Source organism: Theobroma cacao, chromosome 6 (genome assembly GCF_000208745.1).
Source record: "Theobroma cacao cultivar B97-61/B2 chromosome 6, Criollo_cocoa_genome_V2, whole genome shotgun sequence".
NCBI lineage: Eukaryota > Viridiplantae > Streptophyta > Magnoliopsida > Malvales > Malvaceae > Theobroma > Theobroma cacao.
In genome coordinates this window covers 574,499-592,310 of record NC_030855.1, presented here as the reverse complement: position 1 = coordinate 592,310, position 17,812 = coordinate 574,499, and the positions used below count along the sequence as shown (strand labels likewise).

Genomic DNA, 17,812 nt, shown 5'->3' with positions numbered 1-17,812 from the left:
ATTTATCGCACAATACACTTTCAATATTAATTTATTCAAAACGATACAGTATATCAATTTTTATCATTTTTTATTAGTATCATAACGTATATGTATCACACATCTTTACTTTTCTCTTACTAAAAGTTTAGGATCAAATATTTCCAGGTCCACATAATAGGTGAAATTGGATGATAGTGGGATCAAGCTGCTTAAGGTTGACATATCATTTACGTCATGCTTTGATGTAAGAGTTCTCGTCTATTGAGAAACTTTGGATATTAAAAATTAATCTTTTGGATAAAATTTTTTTTTTGTCGCCATTACGAATACTTCACAGTAACAGTCTTTACTAATTCGATGGATGGCAGGATCTATTTATTTATTGTGAGATAATAGGATTCATGGTTGTCGAATAAGATATATTCATTTATTGTCAAATAATAGGATTTGAAGTTGTCGAGATTAAGATTTTTTATATATGTCAATAGAAAGTGAAAAAAAATATAACGTATTTTTTAGTTTCACAAAATTATAGTAATGGTTTTACAATGTTAAAATTAATAATGTCTTCAGCTTTTTGTTTAATATATTGTCAATATAAAAAATATATATCATACGTGTATCTTGTGATACACATTCAATATTAATTTATTTAAAATGATACAATATATCAATTTTTATCTTTTTTTATTAGTATCGTAATGTATACATATCACACATCTTTATTTTTCCTTTAGCAAAAATTTGGTATCAAATATTTCTCGTTTCACATGATAGGTGGAACTGGATGATAGTGGAGTCAAGCAGCTCAAAATTAAGATATCATGTAGTGGAGGAGTTATTGTTTATTAAAAAACTTTGGATATTAAAGATTTGATCTTGTGGATAATATTCTCTTTTTTTCTATCGCCACCACAAAGACTTCGAGTAACGGTCTTTTCTAATTGGATGGATGGTAGGATATATTTATTTATTGTGAAATAATAAGATTCAAGATTATCAAGAAGAATATATTCATTTATTGCGAGATAATAAGATTCGAGGTTGCTTAGTGTGGAGATGAGGTGATTTAGGTAATTTAAGATACGAGATTTTTTAATTGCATAGATACTTGTTTCGAACTTGTTTGTCAAGTTCTTATTGAATTTATACAAAAAAACATTAGTATCCTTTTAAATAAATAAAACATGTGATATCATTTTAGCTAAAGGGAAAGGGATGGGCAAGCCTGGTGCAGCCTGTATACTGCAAAACTAAATTTTATAAAGAAATAATTTAAATTTGTCAAAAAATAACTATGATAATTAATTAAAATAAAAAATGTATCGACTGTATCATATGATATGTCAACCTATGATATTAATTAGACTCTGTCTAAGACTTTCAAGTATGTTTAGAATTGTTATTTATTTCTTACCAAAAAGGAGCAAATAAATTATTATCTTTAGTAAATATTAAAAGAAAATTTGAAATATAATAACAAGTACACGATTATCTCAATAACAAAACAGGAAGAGATAAAAACTCATGTTTAATTACAATTCAAGCTTAATTGCAATTTAATTTGTAAACATAATCTTACATGATTAGCTTACCAAAAAAAATAATTCTACATGATTAAAATTGATTAAAACCAATTACAATTTTACTTATGACAATCTTGTTGAAGACAAATACGAATATTTAAAATTTGACACTATAAATACAGTTTTCACCCACGATTTTTACCCATCTAGCTTTCTTCTCAAAAAGAAAAAAATGGAGTTACTTAAATCTTTCTTTGTTGCTATTATTTTTTCTTGTTACTTTATGTTAATGCTTCCAATGTCACCCATGATGGTAGAGCCCTCATAATTGATGGAGTACGTAGAGTTTTAATCTCTGGTTCAATTCAATACCCAAGAAGCACCACAGGTATTGCATGTTAACAATAATGATCGAATTTTCTGTTTATAAATTTATTTATTGATATAAATATATTTAGATTATGATTTTTTTAGTTTACTAGATGTGGCCCAATCTTATTAGAAAGGCCAAAGAAGGTGGATTAGATACAATGGAAACCTATGTATTTTGGAATGCTCACGAACCAATTCGTCGTCAATATGATTTCAATGGAAATCTTGATCTCATTCGGTTTATTAAAACAATTCAAGATGAAGGATTATCTGCAGTACTTCGAATTGGACCTTATATTTGTGCTGAGTGGAATTATGGGTAAATTAATTAATTGTGTTGTGTATTTTATGGTTTTAATATTTCAGTATAATATTTTTGTAGTACTAATTTTCGTGACTTAATTTTTATTTTATTAGGGGTTTTCCTGTATGGTTGCACAATTTGCCTGGAGTTTCTTTCCGAACTAAAAACGATGTGTTCATGGTATAATAATTTATATATTTTTTAACCAATTATTTTATATATATGTAACAAAAGTTTTTAAAAATTTTTCAGAACGAGATGCAAAATTTCACTGCTTTAATCGTTGACATGGTCAAAAAAGAGAACCTTTTTGCATCCCAAGGAGGTCCAATTATTCTTGCTCAGGTATTTACACATATATACTAATGTTTCATTAATACTATTATTTATGATGTTTAATTAATATTATAACAAATTTGTACAGATTGAGAATGAATTTGGAAATGTCATGGGTCCTTATGGAGCTGGCGGAAAGGAGTATATTCAATGGTGCTCTAATATGGCTGAATCTCTGGGCGTTGGTGTCCCATGGATCATGTGTCAACAACAAGATGCTCCAAAGCCAATGGTAATATATTTATCTGTCAATTATGTGTAAATTTTATTTAGTAAATATTAATTAACATTCTAATTGATGTTTGATTTCTTCTTTGATCAGATTAACACATGCAATGGTTTTTACTGTGATGAATTTAAACCAAATAATCCAAGTAGCCCTAAAATGTGGACAGAAAATTGGACTGGCTGGTTCAAGAGTTGGGGTGGTGCTGACCCTTATAGAACAGCGGAAGATCTTGCTTATTCTGTTGCTCGTTTTTACCAAATGGGCGGTACTTTCCAAAATTTATTACATGGCCAGTGCCTTTTTTAATTAATTTTTTACTCAAATTATAAACTTTATTATGTATATTTTGTTTTTTACTAACTTGGGTTAAACTTTTAGTACCATGGTGGCACCAATTTTGGTAGATCTTCAGGTGGCCCATATATCACTACTACATATGACTACAATGCACCTCTTGATGAATATGGTAATAATTTCAATATATATATTTCATGTCTCTATAAATTTTATTTTTTATTAAAATATTATCATCAATTGTTAATTAAATTTTTAACAGGAAATCCGAATCAACCAAAATGGGGATATTTGAAGCAACTTCATGATGTCTTGCAGTCGATGGAGTATACTCTTACTCATGGTGACATCCAGGGGCGGAGCTAATCAATTTTTATCGGAAGGTCAAAGATGAAAAAGATATAAGGATTAAAAATTTTTAAAAGTAATATGTTGAACATAAAAAATAATTAAAAGATTTATAATATACAATATTTTATATAACATGTAAATCAGAAGAAATAAAAAAAAACTTATAATAATTTAATAAATATCGAATTTTACTTGAAGAGCATCCATTTCTTCAAGATTGAGTTTAGGACATTTTGACTCATATTACTATTTTTCATTATTTGAACTATTGAGGTTTGATTGTTCAAGTGTAGGAGAATTATTTAGAACTTACTCATTTGATTGTTCAAGTGTAAGAGAATTATTTAGAACTTACTCATACTTTAATCAAATTAGATTTTTTTTTTGAAAAGTGTTTTTATTGAATCTCTAATTAACCAAAGATATAAATGCAATGTAGATAAAAGCCATACTATGGATTGATGACGGCGGCATTAAAGAAACCGTCCCTTATTTCTTGTTTGAAAGAATTGAATCGTAATTGTGATTAATTGTGAAATTGAAGTAACAGTAAGAATTAAATTCAAATTGAATATAAAAAAATAAAATCTGAACAAAATCAAATTGAATATTAAAAAAAAATAAAATCTGAACAAAATTAGAGCTAATGACATGTTATTCATGAAAACTTTGAGTACATGTAAAGATAAATCTAATCCAATCCGAAGAAAAAAAGAATGAGGAAAATTTATTTTCTTTAAATAAGTTCAAACTTTGTGATAAAAATTAACCAAATTAGACAAGGTTATTATAGTCTGTGTATAAAATAATTTATTAGTCGGCTAGTCGATATTTTGCACATTTTTGGTGCTTGTATATAAGCTAGAATTCTTGTAATCAAATATTCCGTGAATGAAAATTTCTCTATCTGCACACATTTGGTGCTTGTATATAAATCAGAATTACTGTAATAAAATATCCAGAAAATCAAAACCAAGGCTACCGCCATGCTCGACTTTGTCATGATATAAGAGTAAAAGTTCAATCCTTAACCTTCACACCCATTTTCTCTAGTATTATCTGTCATCTTTAGTTGTGATCGAATCATTCTTATCAGAATAAACTAAAAGCACCACTTTCTTATCATGTTTCCTAGTTGTAGCCGTATAACAAATAATCCTCGATGAACAAAATTGAATATAAGATTTTAATATCGTCCATCTTTATCTTCGGTTTTGCATGGAATCAAGAGCAGCATTTCTTTATAATGTTTCCTGATTATAGTAGTATCAAGAATCATCCTCGATGATCATAATCGAATACAGGATTTTAGGTTCGCTCATCTTTTATCTTCTTCAAAGATTTTGCATGGAAGCAACTATCTTTGTCTTCTTGCAAAGGCTTTGTATGGAAGCAAAAATGTGCACTAACTAGATGACGATGTAGTTCTTGACGATCTGTATCTCGGGTTCTAGTCATGCGCTGCGAACTCTTACTAGCTGGTTTTTCTTATATTTTACAACTTGAAGAATTTTTTTACAATTACTTTTAATTACAATTGGCATAATTTGCATGAACTAAAATTCATAGAGATTTTGGAGACGGAAATCAACTTTGACAAGAAAATTTTAAAAATATTGATGAGAATGATATGAGATTTAAGAATGATATAAGATTTTTGTGAGTTAATAGGCAAGGATATTTATATTGTTAGGATCAATCACTAACTTAACGAATAAAACAAGCTAATTAAGTCTTAATTTTTTTAATTTTTGAGTTTAAAAAAGATAAAATACACTAACACTTTTAACTTTCAACCATCATCACAAATGGATCCACTAATTTCCAAAGGGAACAGTTCATCTCAAATAATTAAACAACATTAATATTTAAACGTGAAATTTCTCCCTCTGGAGCTTTGGATCTATTCTCCCTGTCTATGCTCCCTGTGGAGCTCGTGAGCGATACCCTCGTGAACGATGCTCTTTTGAGAGCACAGCGATGGGTGCTCTTCTGAGATCTCAATTTGGCCAAATTTGACACTTTCCGTCTTGATCCAACCATGAGGTAATCGACCGACCGAAGGTAAAGTAAGAATTTTTTAAAAAAATTATAATTTAATAATTTTTAAAATTAATAAAAAAATAAATTTATCTACCACCAAATTAACAAAAATATTTACAGTTGATTAATGACTTAACCTATATATCCAACAATAGATATTATTTTAAGACAAAGTATTCATTTTGAAAACTAATGAATTCATGTGTAATTATACTTAAAAGTTAAAAAATTATGATTAAAAATTGAAAGTGATAATATATTTTACCCTCTAAGAAAAAATAGAATCGTGGCAAGTAAGGAGAAAGACTATTTGCTTGCAACCATAACCAGACGTAATGTCAAGTAAAATTGTGAATAAAATTAGTTATTAACAATATTTTCAAATTAAAGTTTAAATTAATTAATAGTATAAAAGTACTAGAACAACATAAAATATTCATATGAAAATTATTTATTATTAAAATCATCATTCAAATCAAGTTTTTTCAAGCGATGACTAATAACAAATAATTGTCTACGTAGACTTAGATTGAATGTGCATACACCATCTGTGAGCGAAATCCTAGATACAATTACAACCATTTAGCCTAATATGTTCATAATTTCATCCTAATCTACAAATGCATTTATAGAGCAATCATGTAGTACTAACAACTCACAGTGGCAACATTCAAGAATCAATCCTGGCTGAAATGTACACAACAACGCTTATGTCTATGGACGATTGTCATGTTCTTGTACCGAAACGAGCTTGAAATGGAAAACAATCACCTAAAAATCCAGAAAGAAGAGGGTGATACTTCAAACATGAGCAGTACTTAATCAAAGAATAGCAGCAACAGCACTGAATATAAGATTAAACACTCTAGGATATCTCATATTCATGGGTTTGGCTATAGCAGACAGAGACCCAGAAATATCACCACAATCAACACTATCAAATCTAAAAAAAAACACTTTTAAGTTCAGTCTCTGCATCCTAAGTCTGGCCCTTAGCACATATTATGCAGACTATTTTTATAATCAAACAACAGAATGGTATTGTTTATATGGAGTTAAACCCAAAAGACATCTGCTTTGTCCTTTGTAAAACTTTGCGATGACATAAAACCGCTAGTTCTATATTAATATATTAATAATGGCATGCATGAAATGATCGTTACCTGCTTACCCACTTAGAGAACTCTGGAAACCTTCCTAATCATGATATGGTGTGAGATCAATGTTGAAGCGTTGCTTCCCTTTGCTTACCCTCTGCAAAACATCAATTGCAGAAATGGTAGATACCATCATTCATACTTATTTCATAAATGAATAAAATGATGCACTTAGGGCACCAAGGGCCGGCAACCATGCACAGGGCCAGTTATTATTACTAAGCAATAAATGAATAAAGACATAGGCGCCCTGTATATCCAAGATTTGCCGCCTGATGAATAAAACATAAGTGACCATAAAACCAAGTATCACACAGCTGTGGAAAGCCCTTCTATAGCTCTCCCTCCACATAATCCAAAAAGTAATGAGAGGGATTAATTCTACTACTTTCCACATTAACATATTAAGAGAAAACTTAACCATGCTGACACTGGAAACACTAAAACATAACCATTCATATCATGATGAGGAAAGAACTTACAGCTATTGCCATTAGCTCTTCCAGAAGTTCCTCCAAATGGCGTAGAGGCTATCTCCAGTAACAAGCAAAACAGATACTGATAAGTTTACAGCTTGATAATATGTTCTGATAATAAAACTTGTCTGCATAAGTCCACACCCGGAGGACCTAAAGACACCATGTGCTTTTATTTAAGCATGTGTAAACTACAAAGTTAACTCACCCATTGAGTTGGACCATCGACTGGTGCATTCAGAGGATTATCATGCACCTAAATATCAAAGAGAGAGTTTCAGATGCCTAAACTAGAAACATAATCAATATAGAGATTATATGAGAATTTATTTTGCAGATGTGCAACTTTGCAATGATCTGCAGCAATTTTAATAATCAAAGGTAATGCCTGTTAATTGTAATTCGAGTAAAAGCCAACCCAGAACTCCAGTTATAAGCTCTCAAATACTTTATATTACAGCTTGCCAGCAGGCAATCAAGCAAAATATACCTCCATGAAAATTCCATCCACTCCAACAGCAACTGCAGTCCTTGCAATGCATGGTATAAGTTCACGAAGGCCTCCACTGGCTACACCTCCACCGTCCAACTATAAAAGAAAGCAGAGATTTAACCCTTTTACATAAAATATAAAACTCGGAAGAGATAGGAACTAATAAACTCAAAGGGTTAATAACCAAGAAACCTATATGCATAAAGAACGGCAATTATAGCAAGCAACAAACATTTAGCAGAAATAGAGGCAAAGAAAACAAAAGTTGCCACATATATATCAATTCCACGCCTAATATACTCAAGATACTTCCGATCAATACTTAGCCACACGAAATAAAATGGACAGAATTTCCAATGATAAAATGCAAAATATATAGGAAAAAATTAATGCAGTTTTTGGAGCTTTTTCCACTAACTCAATTTTGAGTTAGCACTGACCTTCCCTTTGGTCCAGAGATAGGGCAAAAAAAAAAAAACTACAAAGGAAAGGACAACTAAGGAGGCCTACCATCCATATTATCCTTTTTGTAGTAAAATAAACTAACCCTGAGCTCAAATATGCTGGATCAGTCAGGCATTAAACAGTTCTGGGAGTGTCAACATTCAAAAGTGAGTAGTTCCAACAATGTCCACCGACCCTTCCATCCAAAAATATTGATTACAAAATATGATAATGGATATTTAACATTCAGATTTATGAAGGTCAAAAACAATTGTCATTAAAAATTACATCTACCTTTGCCTATCCCATTAAGATTGTCCTTCCAATAACAACTAACAATGTTGGTCAACAATCCCAATTCAAAACCAGGGACAGGTTCTTTCCAACTTCAACAATTCCAAACAAAAGAACATATGGAATATCAAGACATTGATTAACAAACAACATCATCCATAACAAGGCAGCACTCCAGCACATTCTAGTTTTGGAAAAAAAAGTCATATGCAAAGCTATCCCACCTTTCTTCCAGCTGGCTGTTGCAATGAATGTGTGATATCTGCTACCTGGATTGAAACACATGAATCAGATAATCAAGTCAACCAGTTAATGGCATGCAAATAGAGCAAAATTTGTTCAAGTAATATGCACAGGAACCAAAAGCCATACGGCAAATAATCACTTTCATTTGCAGTTTGCCTCTTCATTCATCAACACAGGAAGAGAGATACTGCAAATGAAAGGCACATGCAAAAAATGGAAGTTATCTGGAATGTTTAAGCAAAGATTATTTTAAACTTTATAGTAGAAGTATCTTGGCCGATTGTCACCGCGCAATATCTGAAGCAAACATCATAGGCTATAGTCAACTAGGCTTAGGTCCAGTAATAAAAGGGCAAGATGAGGCCTACACCTGAGTATGTGACTGCATGATTTAAATATTTTCAGGGGGAAAAGGAACATCAGAAAGAGTAGAAATAGCATAAGATAAACTATTTGCTTACCACAGGGCAATTTGCTTCCCTCATCCACTCCAAATTACGTGGATCAACAATCAAATCATCTGTACATCAAAACCAATGCTGTAAGATCAATCAAAAAGGGTAAGGAAAAATAACTGAGGCATTAATGAGTTCAATTTGAAATTCATTAAAGGTGATTTTAAGCTTAAATTACAGTTAAAATTTTTATACACCAAATCAAGGGTTGATTGACAATATTAGAATGCAAAGAAATAAAACAGAATCAATAACTTATTTAAGGATTGATCACATAGAAAAAAGGATAAGCACTTTAACTGTCGCAGAAACATAAATCCATGAGTACCTATAGAATATCTGGAGGCAAAGCAGGGGCAATTGCACCCTTCCCACAATGTTTTCCAAACCACGTTTTATAATATTAACTTTCTCGTGGTCTCACCTAGTGCCCCTTAAAAAAACCATGAGGAGAGGTATGATCTGTTTTTAGATGCTTGAATGGAAAGTGGGAAGATCACAAATATTTCTCCTAAGGCATAAATCCCAAGGACAATGGAGAACACTACCTCACCCAACCCCATACCACCCCCACCCAAGGTCTAAGTGCGGGGATCCAAATAAAAAGAAAGTAATAATAACCACTTACTAGGATTGTAGATATGCCCTCTCAAAAACAGAATTCCCCAACCCATACATACATTTTTCTTATCTTGTTACGTCTTCCTAGTGTTATCCCACACGGGTTTAGATGGCTAGTTATGACATTATATTGAGATTGGGTCCTCTCCACCTATCGCTAACTAGTTGTATGTTGGAAAATTGATATAAAACAAAAGCCTGTATTATTTGTTGCCTTTTCATGTCAATTTTATAGGGCGATTCATAGCAATTGTTTTGGCCCACATTTGAAGGGCAGAGATAAGGAATGTTATATTTAGTCTAGAGTTTGTTGTGGCTCTATATTCAAGTTGGATCTCACCACCTATGACCAATTAGTTTTAATTTGGATGATTGAACATCAATCAACAAATCAAATGATATACTCCTGGACCACCCAACTTAATTCTGCTGTTTCCTATATAAGTTCTTGAAGCATTCATTTAAATTATTAGACAGATTTGAGAATTGATACCTATTATTCTGTATTATTGCCTTATTGCCACTCACTTGCACGAGTGATACACACACAAATCAATCAATAGATACTAAAGAACTGGAATATAGATCCAAAATAACCTCTTTCCTTTTTGACCAAAAGGTCCAGAATAACTTACTATAGCCAAACATGGTGCCTCTCTCACAAACCATCACATTTGGATTCCCAGCCAATCTAATCTTCTCTGCAGAATTTACCATGACCTACAAATATGCATAATTACAATGAACAACCATGCATGATTAGAACATATAAGTTGAGTTTGATTATATGTGAGAGTTTGCAATAAAAACACATATATATAATGAGAGTTTTGAATTTTATGAAAGTATAAAATAAAACAGAACACTCACAGAAGGAGCGCAGAACTGGCCTTTCTTGATATTGATGATTCTTCCAGTCTTGGCTGCAGCAACTAGAAGATCTGTCTGTCAAATAGAAATTGACAAAATATTATCAACCAAGGACCAAGGTCAACCCTAATTATTTTTCTTTTAGACACAGAAAAGAACTGTTAATAATAAAATATCAACTTAACCTGACGACATAAAAATGCAGGAATCTGAATAATATCAGCAACTCTTCCAACCGGTTCACACTGATAAAACAAACAGATATGTCACAGTTTTGCAACCTATACAATAAATCACAAGAATAAATAAAGACTGCCCAAGCAAAAGGTGTACTCATAACATGATCACTTCCAATTTGACATATCATTTTCTGTTCCTAGCTAGATTAATATTATGGAAAAGCAAGCACCAAAAATATTTACAAAGATTTGTTAGTAATTGACTTCAGCATGGCAAATTTGATTACATCAAACTACTACTTTAACCAATATATGATTCAAAAGAGACTTGTCCATTAAGTCTGAAGTCAAGATTTACTATTAAGAGAGTACAATAGTGCATTGGCCACATTACTTTGTTCTCATCATCAGTGGCAAAGTCACAAAAGCTTTTCAGTGGGATCATATATGATTAACCATAAATGAAAAAAAAAAAAAAAACCTCACATCTTATGCCATTCAAAAAATTGATAATAAAATTACAAATCTAAAATATAAATGATAGAATTAAGTGAATTACTCAGAAAAACATGATACGAAAATAAATTAATAACATTATTTTACAGTTGGCAAGTTTTTATGTATAAGTGTGTGTGCAACCATAGGTATGATTAGACAATTGTAAAATGTTTTTTGTCTTTGTTTATATATTGTTTTAACAAAAGAAATACTAATATTTTCGTTTTCTAAGATTGAGTTGCATAAGGTGAGATAAATCTTCATCGTTCTCATTCCATTCTTTCCATGACTAATATATGCGGCATTTAATTCTAACTCCTTTTACAATCATTAAAAGAACTAGTTAGTTAACTAATTATCACCTAAAATTAATTTTTCATTTAATCATAAAAATACAAATTTAGAACTTCAAATTTTCATGTATAACCATTAAGAGAGGATTCTTTTATTTGGTCTTTTTCATACAAGAAAATAGATGAAATGTAATTTTAACCCCTCTTCTAAGTTTTTATTCAATTTTACTAGCGTCATAGGGAAAAATACCAAAATTTTCCATGATGATGTATATATCCAGTAACTTCTCAATATTTTAGCTCCAACCCTACTCATCATCAACTCAAGCAAATGCACAGCATTGTTATGGGTACACCAGCAAAAGTATAGACAAATTTCTAAATAGAGATATATTGTATTAAAATATTTCATAATCCGCAAAAATCACACACACCATGTATCCAAATCAAGACATGAGCATAGATTTAAAATAAATGACAAAGTGTATAAATAGATGACATTCAAGTTTTCCTCATACCTGAATAGTTTCATGGATATCAGTTACAATAGGAATGTCATATGCTACTTTAACTTTCTCAAGAATCTGCAACCCAGAAGGAAATTGAAGATATGAATATATTATCACAATTTTCAATTCATCTTAGACATTATATTTGCAAGTCCTGAACTAAATTGTCAAGGAATAGTAGGGAAAAACGAACTCTAGCAATGTGGAAACACCCCAGAAGTTCAATAACAAACTTAAAACAGAACTCAGCATATTCTCATTAAAAATTACGCGAAAGTAGTTACATGGATGGATGTAGCAGTAAGTAACCATAGAATCATAGATAAAATACAATGAAAGCAACCATGTATCAATTATCATACATTGTAACTAAAGCAGCCATGTAACAAATCCCAAGTATCAATGTTACTACACATTTTTTCCCAACATTATCCTGCATGTCAATTGGAATAACACAAGAGCATGCAACAATTTTTATTGATAAAAAAAAAGTCTTATAACAACAACAGACTTCTCTGTGATGAGATGATCTAAATCGAAGGCATAACTCCACACTCTAAAATTGCACGATGGCATTAATAAAAAATTAAAACAAAAAACCTTCAAGCCTTCAGCCATTCCTGGACCACGAAATGATTTGGAGGACGTTCGGTTAGCTTTGTCAAAGCTTGACTTGAAAACCAGAGGCAACCCAAGCCTACAAAAATTCCAAAACAAAGATATTATACCTTTCGTATGTTTTCTACTAAAGTAATCAATCTCAAGACATTTTGTACAAATTTAAGGCACTGCTTCAAAAAACACAATACTTGGTAGCAATAGTCTTGATGTGTTTAGCCATCCTTAGAATATGATCTTCGGATTCAATAACATTGGGACCAGCTAATAAGAAAAATGGCTCAGCACCCTGAAATTCAACATTTATCCATATAAATTACTAATTTAGTCTTTTTTAAAAAAAAAGGAAGAAGAAGAAGAAGAAGAAGAAGCTAAGTGGGAAAACCATCACCTTGAGCTGGTTAAAAAGCACAGACGAGGTATCCATCGCCTTGAGTTGGAAGATCCCAAAGGCCAAATAATATTCTGTGACAATTTTGATCAGGAATTGCAAACATAATGTCTAAGATGAATTCAAAATTTGTGCAACTTTGTAATGGAAAATTAATACATACTGATTCATATTTCCAATTTTCTTTTCAGGTTGCAGATCCTTGAGAAAGTTAAAACAGCAATGATTAAACTATTCAAGTATGACAAAACCTCGGATGCCATCTATCTATACACAACCTTTGTCTTTTATTTAAATCTGTATTCATATCTTGAATTGAATACATGGTGCGTGTGGTTTCATCAGATTATGAAATATTTTATTCAAATATATCTCTACTTAGAAATTTGTCTATGCTTCTGCTGGTGTACCATAATAATACTATGCAATTGCTTGTGTTGATGATGAGCAGGGGCGGAGCTACATGTATGTGAGTGGGGTCAATTTTTGACAAGTTACTATATATATATATATATACATTTTCAAGGAAAATTTTGGTGTTTTTCCTTGATTGATCCCACTAAAATTGAATAAAAACTTTAAAGAAGCGGTCAAAAATTAAATTTTCATATATTTTCCCTTATGAAATATGCAAATATGAAGGTTTAAACTTGTATTTTCATGATTAGATAAAAGATTAAATTTAGGTGATAATTAATAGTTAAAAAAAACCACTAACAGTTCAAAATCAGATTAAAAAGTAGATAATTCTAATAAGTTACTTGCATTATCTTCTACCAAACACTAATTTCCCACAATAATATCCCTCTGTCCTACTCTCTTATTCAAACAGAAATGAAGAATTCCATTCCAACCAAAACCCAACTTATTTTTCAGATATTAAAATTATTCTAAGCCACTTTATGCTAACATACTGGAATGCAGAGGAAAAAATTTAAGGGCGTCAAACATTTTGAAAACATCAAGAAACAATTGATTCTTAACTAGCCCAGAATCCCAAAATCTTTTCAGCTTCTTTTTTTGAATAGAAGATCAACAACAAAGATTCAATAAAATACAAAATACAAAGATAAGTACTGCTAAAACTAATCAATCATGATAACAAAATCCAGTATTGAAAACAAAACAAAAACAGCAAAAAAAAAAGTTGCAACCAGATTTCATTAAAAAAATAAAAAATAAAATGGGAGGAAGGGCAAGTTTGAAGAGCTAACTGGATCTACATTTTGAGAGGGAAATGAGTGATTAGCTGAAAGCAAATATGGCAGAAGCGTCTTGAATTGCCATTGCAGGCAATTCGACCAAATAATGGAACTAAAACGTTTTTCATACACAATCAGTATTTTAAGGTTCACAAGAACTCTCAAAACTGTCTACAAGCAGCCTTTGCTTCTACATTCAGGTAATAAAAAAAAAAAACAAAATTAGAGGAGACGCTGAAATTGGTAGACAGGAATGCTCACCGGTAGATAAGGAGATGGAAAGAAGGAAAATGAACGGACGGCAGCAAAAGGCAATGAGAAAACTGGGTTTTGGCGGGAACGGCCGGCGGAGTGGTTGAGCCGCAGTTTGCTTTAGAGAGAGAAGGAGTGAAGCAGATCTGAGGAAGAGAGAGAATAAAAAAATAAATAAAAGCGGAGTTTAGATTTTTTAATGGTAGACGAGTGACGTAATATTTTCTTGGTATACCAAAAAGAAATTTTTAATTCTATTTAATTAAATTTTTATAATTTTATTTTAAATTAAATAAATTGTTATTAATAGTTAAATAATTATTATTAATTAGAATATTATTTATTATTTTATTACATATAATATTGTTGTGTTATTAATATAAAATATAAAAAATAATATACATTAAGACATGTTAACGTATCACGTTAATATCATGTGATATAAAATAATATATAATATTTTAATTAATTATAAAATTATTTTTTAACTCAAATTTAATTAAATCAATGGAAGTTACTTTGGTTTTCTAAATTTAAGAGTTTTTTAGATTTTTTTTGTAATTTATCAAATTAATTAAAAGGCATTTTTGTAAAAATAAAAAAGTTAACCTATTCCCAATCAACCAAAATGGTTTATTAAGGGAAGGATGGGGACTTTCTAAAAATGATCATTCTATTAACAAAATAATGAAAAGTTATTATTTTATTTCATTGAATCGAACATGTTCTTATTGTATATAATTTTAAAGTAACCTAATAATTAGGTATTTATTTTTAATTTCAGAAATATATTTTATTTCTAGACTTTCTTTATTCCAATAAGATTTTTACTATTATTTTTTTACTTTTAAGTAATTTAATTTTATTAATAAAAAGAAACTTTCGCATAGTTTCAAGATGAGTCAAAGGTCCAGACACAAGACTTTGACTATATGTTATTAGGTTCAAAGTAGAATTCTCATGCAACAAGTGAACACTAACCATGCATCCAGCACACGTCTTTGCCTATAAAGACCCTCATTACTTTTTTTACCTTACACATCCTCAAGCTTAACTCATCAATGGCTTTCTCTCTTAATCTCCTCCATTTCCACATCATCTTTTCTCTTTTCCTTCTATGCTCAGCATCTCGACCTTTGCCAAAGCATGAAAAGCCATTGACAGTCCAATTTGGAGCTGACTCAGTGCCCTCAGAGCTTTCGAGCAAACCCAATTTTGCTACACCAGGTGATGATGACTCAGTGCTACCAACATTCCCATTTTTCCAAGACTCATCAGCACTGCCCCCTCCTGCTTCCATGGACACTAATTATGCACCAATTTTCCCATTTCCTAGCTTGCCTTCTCTTCCCCAACTTCCTCCTTTTCCTTTCATCCTCACCCTGCCTTTATCTTCTCCGGTCACTCCATCACCTCCATCCACACTCCTAGCTCCACCGAGTGAGGTGCCGGACAACCCGTAAATCTCTCACATAATATCTATATGCACCTGAATATGTACGAGAAAGTATTTAAAGAGTTTAATTCGAATATCTCATACTCGAAATTGTACTTGTTCAAACAAAAAGCATAAATAAAATTTCTTTTACTTATCATTGTTAGCATTATATATGGATAACCTTGAATATATTGGTGTTTTTTTATTTTTGAATTTGTTCCTTTAAGGCCTCTCTTTTCTGTTCCATGTAGTGTCAAACATCAATTGAGAGTTAAGATCAATTAAAATAAAAAGAAAAGGAATGTGTTCAAGTAATAAAGACTAGTTTGTTTATTTTTTACGATTTAAGATTTAATATATAATAAAAATTATTAAAAGCATCCGTTATCATATAGAACTTAACATACTTTATCAAAAGAAACATTTTTCCACTTAGCACATATGCAAATACAGGCAAGGAACATGAAACAGCAGAAGAGGTAAACTAGCAAAAGAACATGATTAAAACCCAGAGTTTACAAGCAGAAGATGATTGTCACATAACTAAAAACTTATTCAACTAATAATCATGGAGGAGGAGGTGAGAAGAAAGGGATGGGAGGAAAAGTGACAGGAGGGAAAGGAAAACCAGGGAATGGAGGAACACCAAAGGGAGGTGGGAATGGGAATGGAGGAACAGCAAAAGGAGGTGGAAATGGGAATGGAGGAACACCAAAGGGAGGTGGAAATGGGAATGGAGGGAGCTGGGTAATCGGAACTTGAGGAAGGGGTGGTGCAAACGGCATGTCCGGTGAGGAAAATGGTAAAGGAAAGGGAAAGGATGGCGAGTTCTTCATCTCCCCAAAGCTCTTCATCTTGGCCTCCTCTTTCTTTCCCAGTCCGGCCACGTGATCTTTGGGTATCATCTCGTCCGCAAGCCGGCGAGCTGCATCACTCTGAGGCACAAGGTTGATGACCAGAACCAGGCTTAGAAACAACAACAACATTGAACAAGTTTTACAAGCCATGACCATGTTTTTGCTATGTTGAAAAGCAGGGAGGCATTGATCTTATATAGACAATTTGCATGCCGTTGGAATTGAATGAAAGCTTTCTGTCTGGTTGTCTGTTCTCTTGATGGTGGTGCCAAGCCATAAGCCACATGGGAAGGTGTTATATAGGGGAGAGCAAAGAGGCAGTTTGTCACATTTCGATGCTTAATGCATTCAAAGAGAGAGAAAAAAGAAGGATTGAAAAGAGTGCCGTACGTCTCTATCTGAGAAAAGAGGAAAAGAAGAAGAAGAATCAATGTAGAGTGTCGTAACATGTAAACATTTGTCTAACATGCATGACCACTTTCAAGAACTGAAACGGACCTGACATGCCCATTAATTAATTCTTTGGGTGTAACTGAAACTTGACTTAGTTTGAGGTTGAAAAATCTTTTTGGAAATTTAAAAAAAAAATAAGTTTTTTCTCTTGTCTTAAAAAGGAAAAAAATTTATGATTGTCAAATCTATTACAGAAAAAATATTAAATTTTTGATAAAATTATTTGCATAAAAAATTCTTTTATCAAGTTATTATTCGGTTATCAACATAATCTTAAAATGTTTTTAATTTCTTTTGTTTAAGAGGACTGAAGTAGAAGATTTGATTTTTTTTTTTCAGTGAACTTTCTATGATATACACGAACAATATTTATTCAATTTATAAATAAAATTCTCATTACATGAAAACGACTTTCATTAAAAATATTTTGTTATAAATATTAAAAAAATATATCTCATTATTAAATGATTTTCATTAAAAATATTTATTTTAATTCTAATAATATTGAATAATTTATACATTCCTTTTAAAAATTAATTTTCAATTATACATATTCATAGATTAATTTTATATAATAAACCAAACATCCAAAGGAAGTATTTGACAAATTTATTAATGTTCATAAGAAA

At 31.2% G+C, this 17,812-nt stretch overlaps 3 protein-coding genes across 4 annotated transcripts; 1 reads left to right on the top strand and 2 right to left on the bottom strand.

Moving 5' to 3' along the window:
- On the top strand, window positions 2,039-3,409 carry LOC18507195 (beta-galactosidase 15). Its single transcript, XM_018122729.1, has 7 exons — window positions 2,039-2,199; window positions 2,298-2,364; window positions 2,437-2,529; window positions 2,609-2,752; window positions 2,843-2,989; window positions 3,128-3,215; window positions 3,306-3,409. Exons 1-7 carry the CDS (start codon window positions 2,039-2,041, stop codon window positions 3,407-3,409), a joined length of 804 nt encoding a protein of 267 aa, XP_017978218.1.
- On the bottom strand, window positions 5,856-14,580 carry LOC18595095 (2-dehydro-3-deoxyphosphooctonate aldolase 1). Of its 2 annotated transcripts, none has more exons than XM_007022900.2 (15): window positions 14,445-14,580; window positions 12,982-13,055; window positions 12,782-12,879; window positions 12,573-12,669; window positions 11,982-12,047; window positions 10,679-10,738; window positions 10,494-10,568; window positions 10,259-10,343; window positions 9,009-9,067; window positions 8,526-8,570; window positions 7,561-7,659; window positions 7,279-7,326; window positions 7,077-7,124; window positions 6,601-6,691; window positions 5,856-6,208 (listed from the first exon to the last, which is right to left on the bottom strand). In XM_007022900.2, exons 2-14 carry the CDS (start codon window positions 13,015-13,017, stop codon window positions 6,635-6,637), a joined length of 873 nt encoding a protein of 290 aa, XP_007022962.1. In that variant the 5' UTR covers window positions 13,018-13,055; window positions 14,445-14,580; the 3' UTR covers window positions 5,856-6,208; window positions 6,601-6,634. The 2 variants fall into 2 exon arrangements, with proteins under 2 accessions (XP_007022962.1, XP_007022964.1); XM_007022902.2 differs by having other exon boundaries at window positions 5,877-6,208; window positions 6,609-6,691.
- Window positions 16,278-16,994, bottom strand: LOC18595093 (WW domain-binding protein 11). Its single transcript, XM_007022895.2, has one exon. The coding sequence runs from the start codon at window positions 16,884-16,886 to the stop codon at window positions 16,440-16,442; it is 447 nt and encodes a 148-aa protein (XP_007022957.2). The 5' UTR covers window positions 16,887-16,994; the 3' UTR covers window positions 16,278-16,439.

Coding starts and splice junctions, on each gene's coding strand:
- LOC18507195 (XM_018122729.1), top strand. CDS start 2,039: ATGGAAACCTATGTATTTTGGAATGCTCACGAACCAATTCGTCGTCAA. Junction 2,530..2,608: donor GTCCAATTATTCTTGCTCAG/GTATTTACACAT, acceptor AAATTTGTACAG/ATTGAGAATGAATTTGGAAA. Junction 3,216..3,305: donor TGCACCTCTTGATGAATATG/GTAATAATTTCA, acceptor AATTTTTAACAG/GAAATCCGAATCAACCAAAA.
- LOC18595095 (XM_007022900.2), bottom strand. CDS start 13,017: ATGGATACCTCGTCTGTGCTTTTTAACCAGCTCAAG. Junction 10,739..11,981: donor ATATCCATGAAACTATTCAG/GTATGAGGAAAA, acceptor TTGTTTTATCAG/TGTGAACCGGTTGGAAGAGT. Junction 10,344..10,493: donor GCCAGTTCTGCGCTCCTTCT/GTGAGTGTTCTG, acceptor GCATATTTGTAG/GTCATGGTAAATTCTGCAGA.
- LOC18595093 (XM_007022895.2), bottom strand. CDS start 16,886: ATGGTCATGGCTTGTAAAACTTGTTCAATGTTGTTGTTGTTTCTAAGC.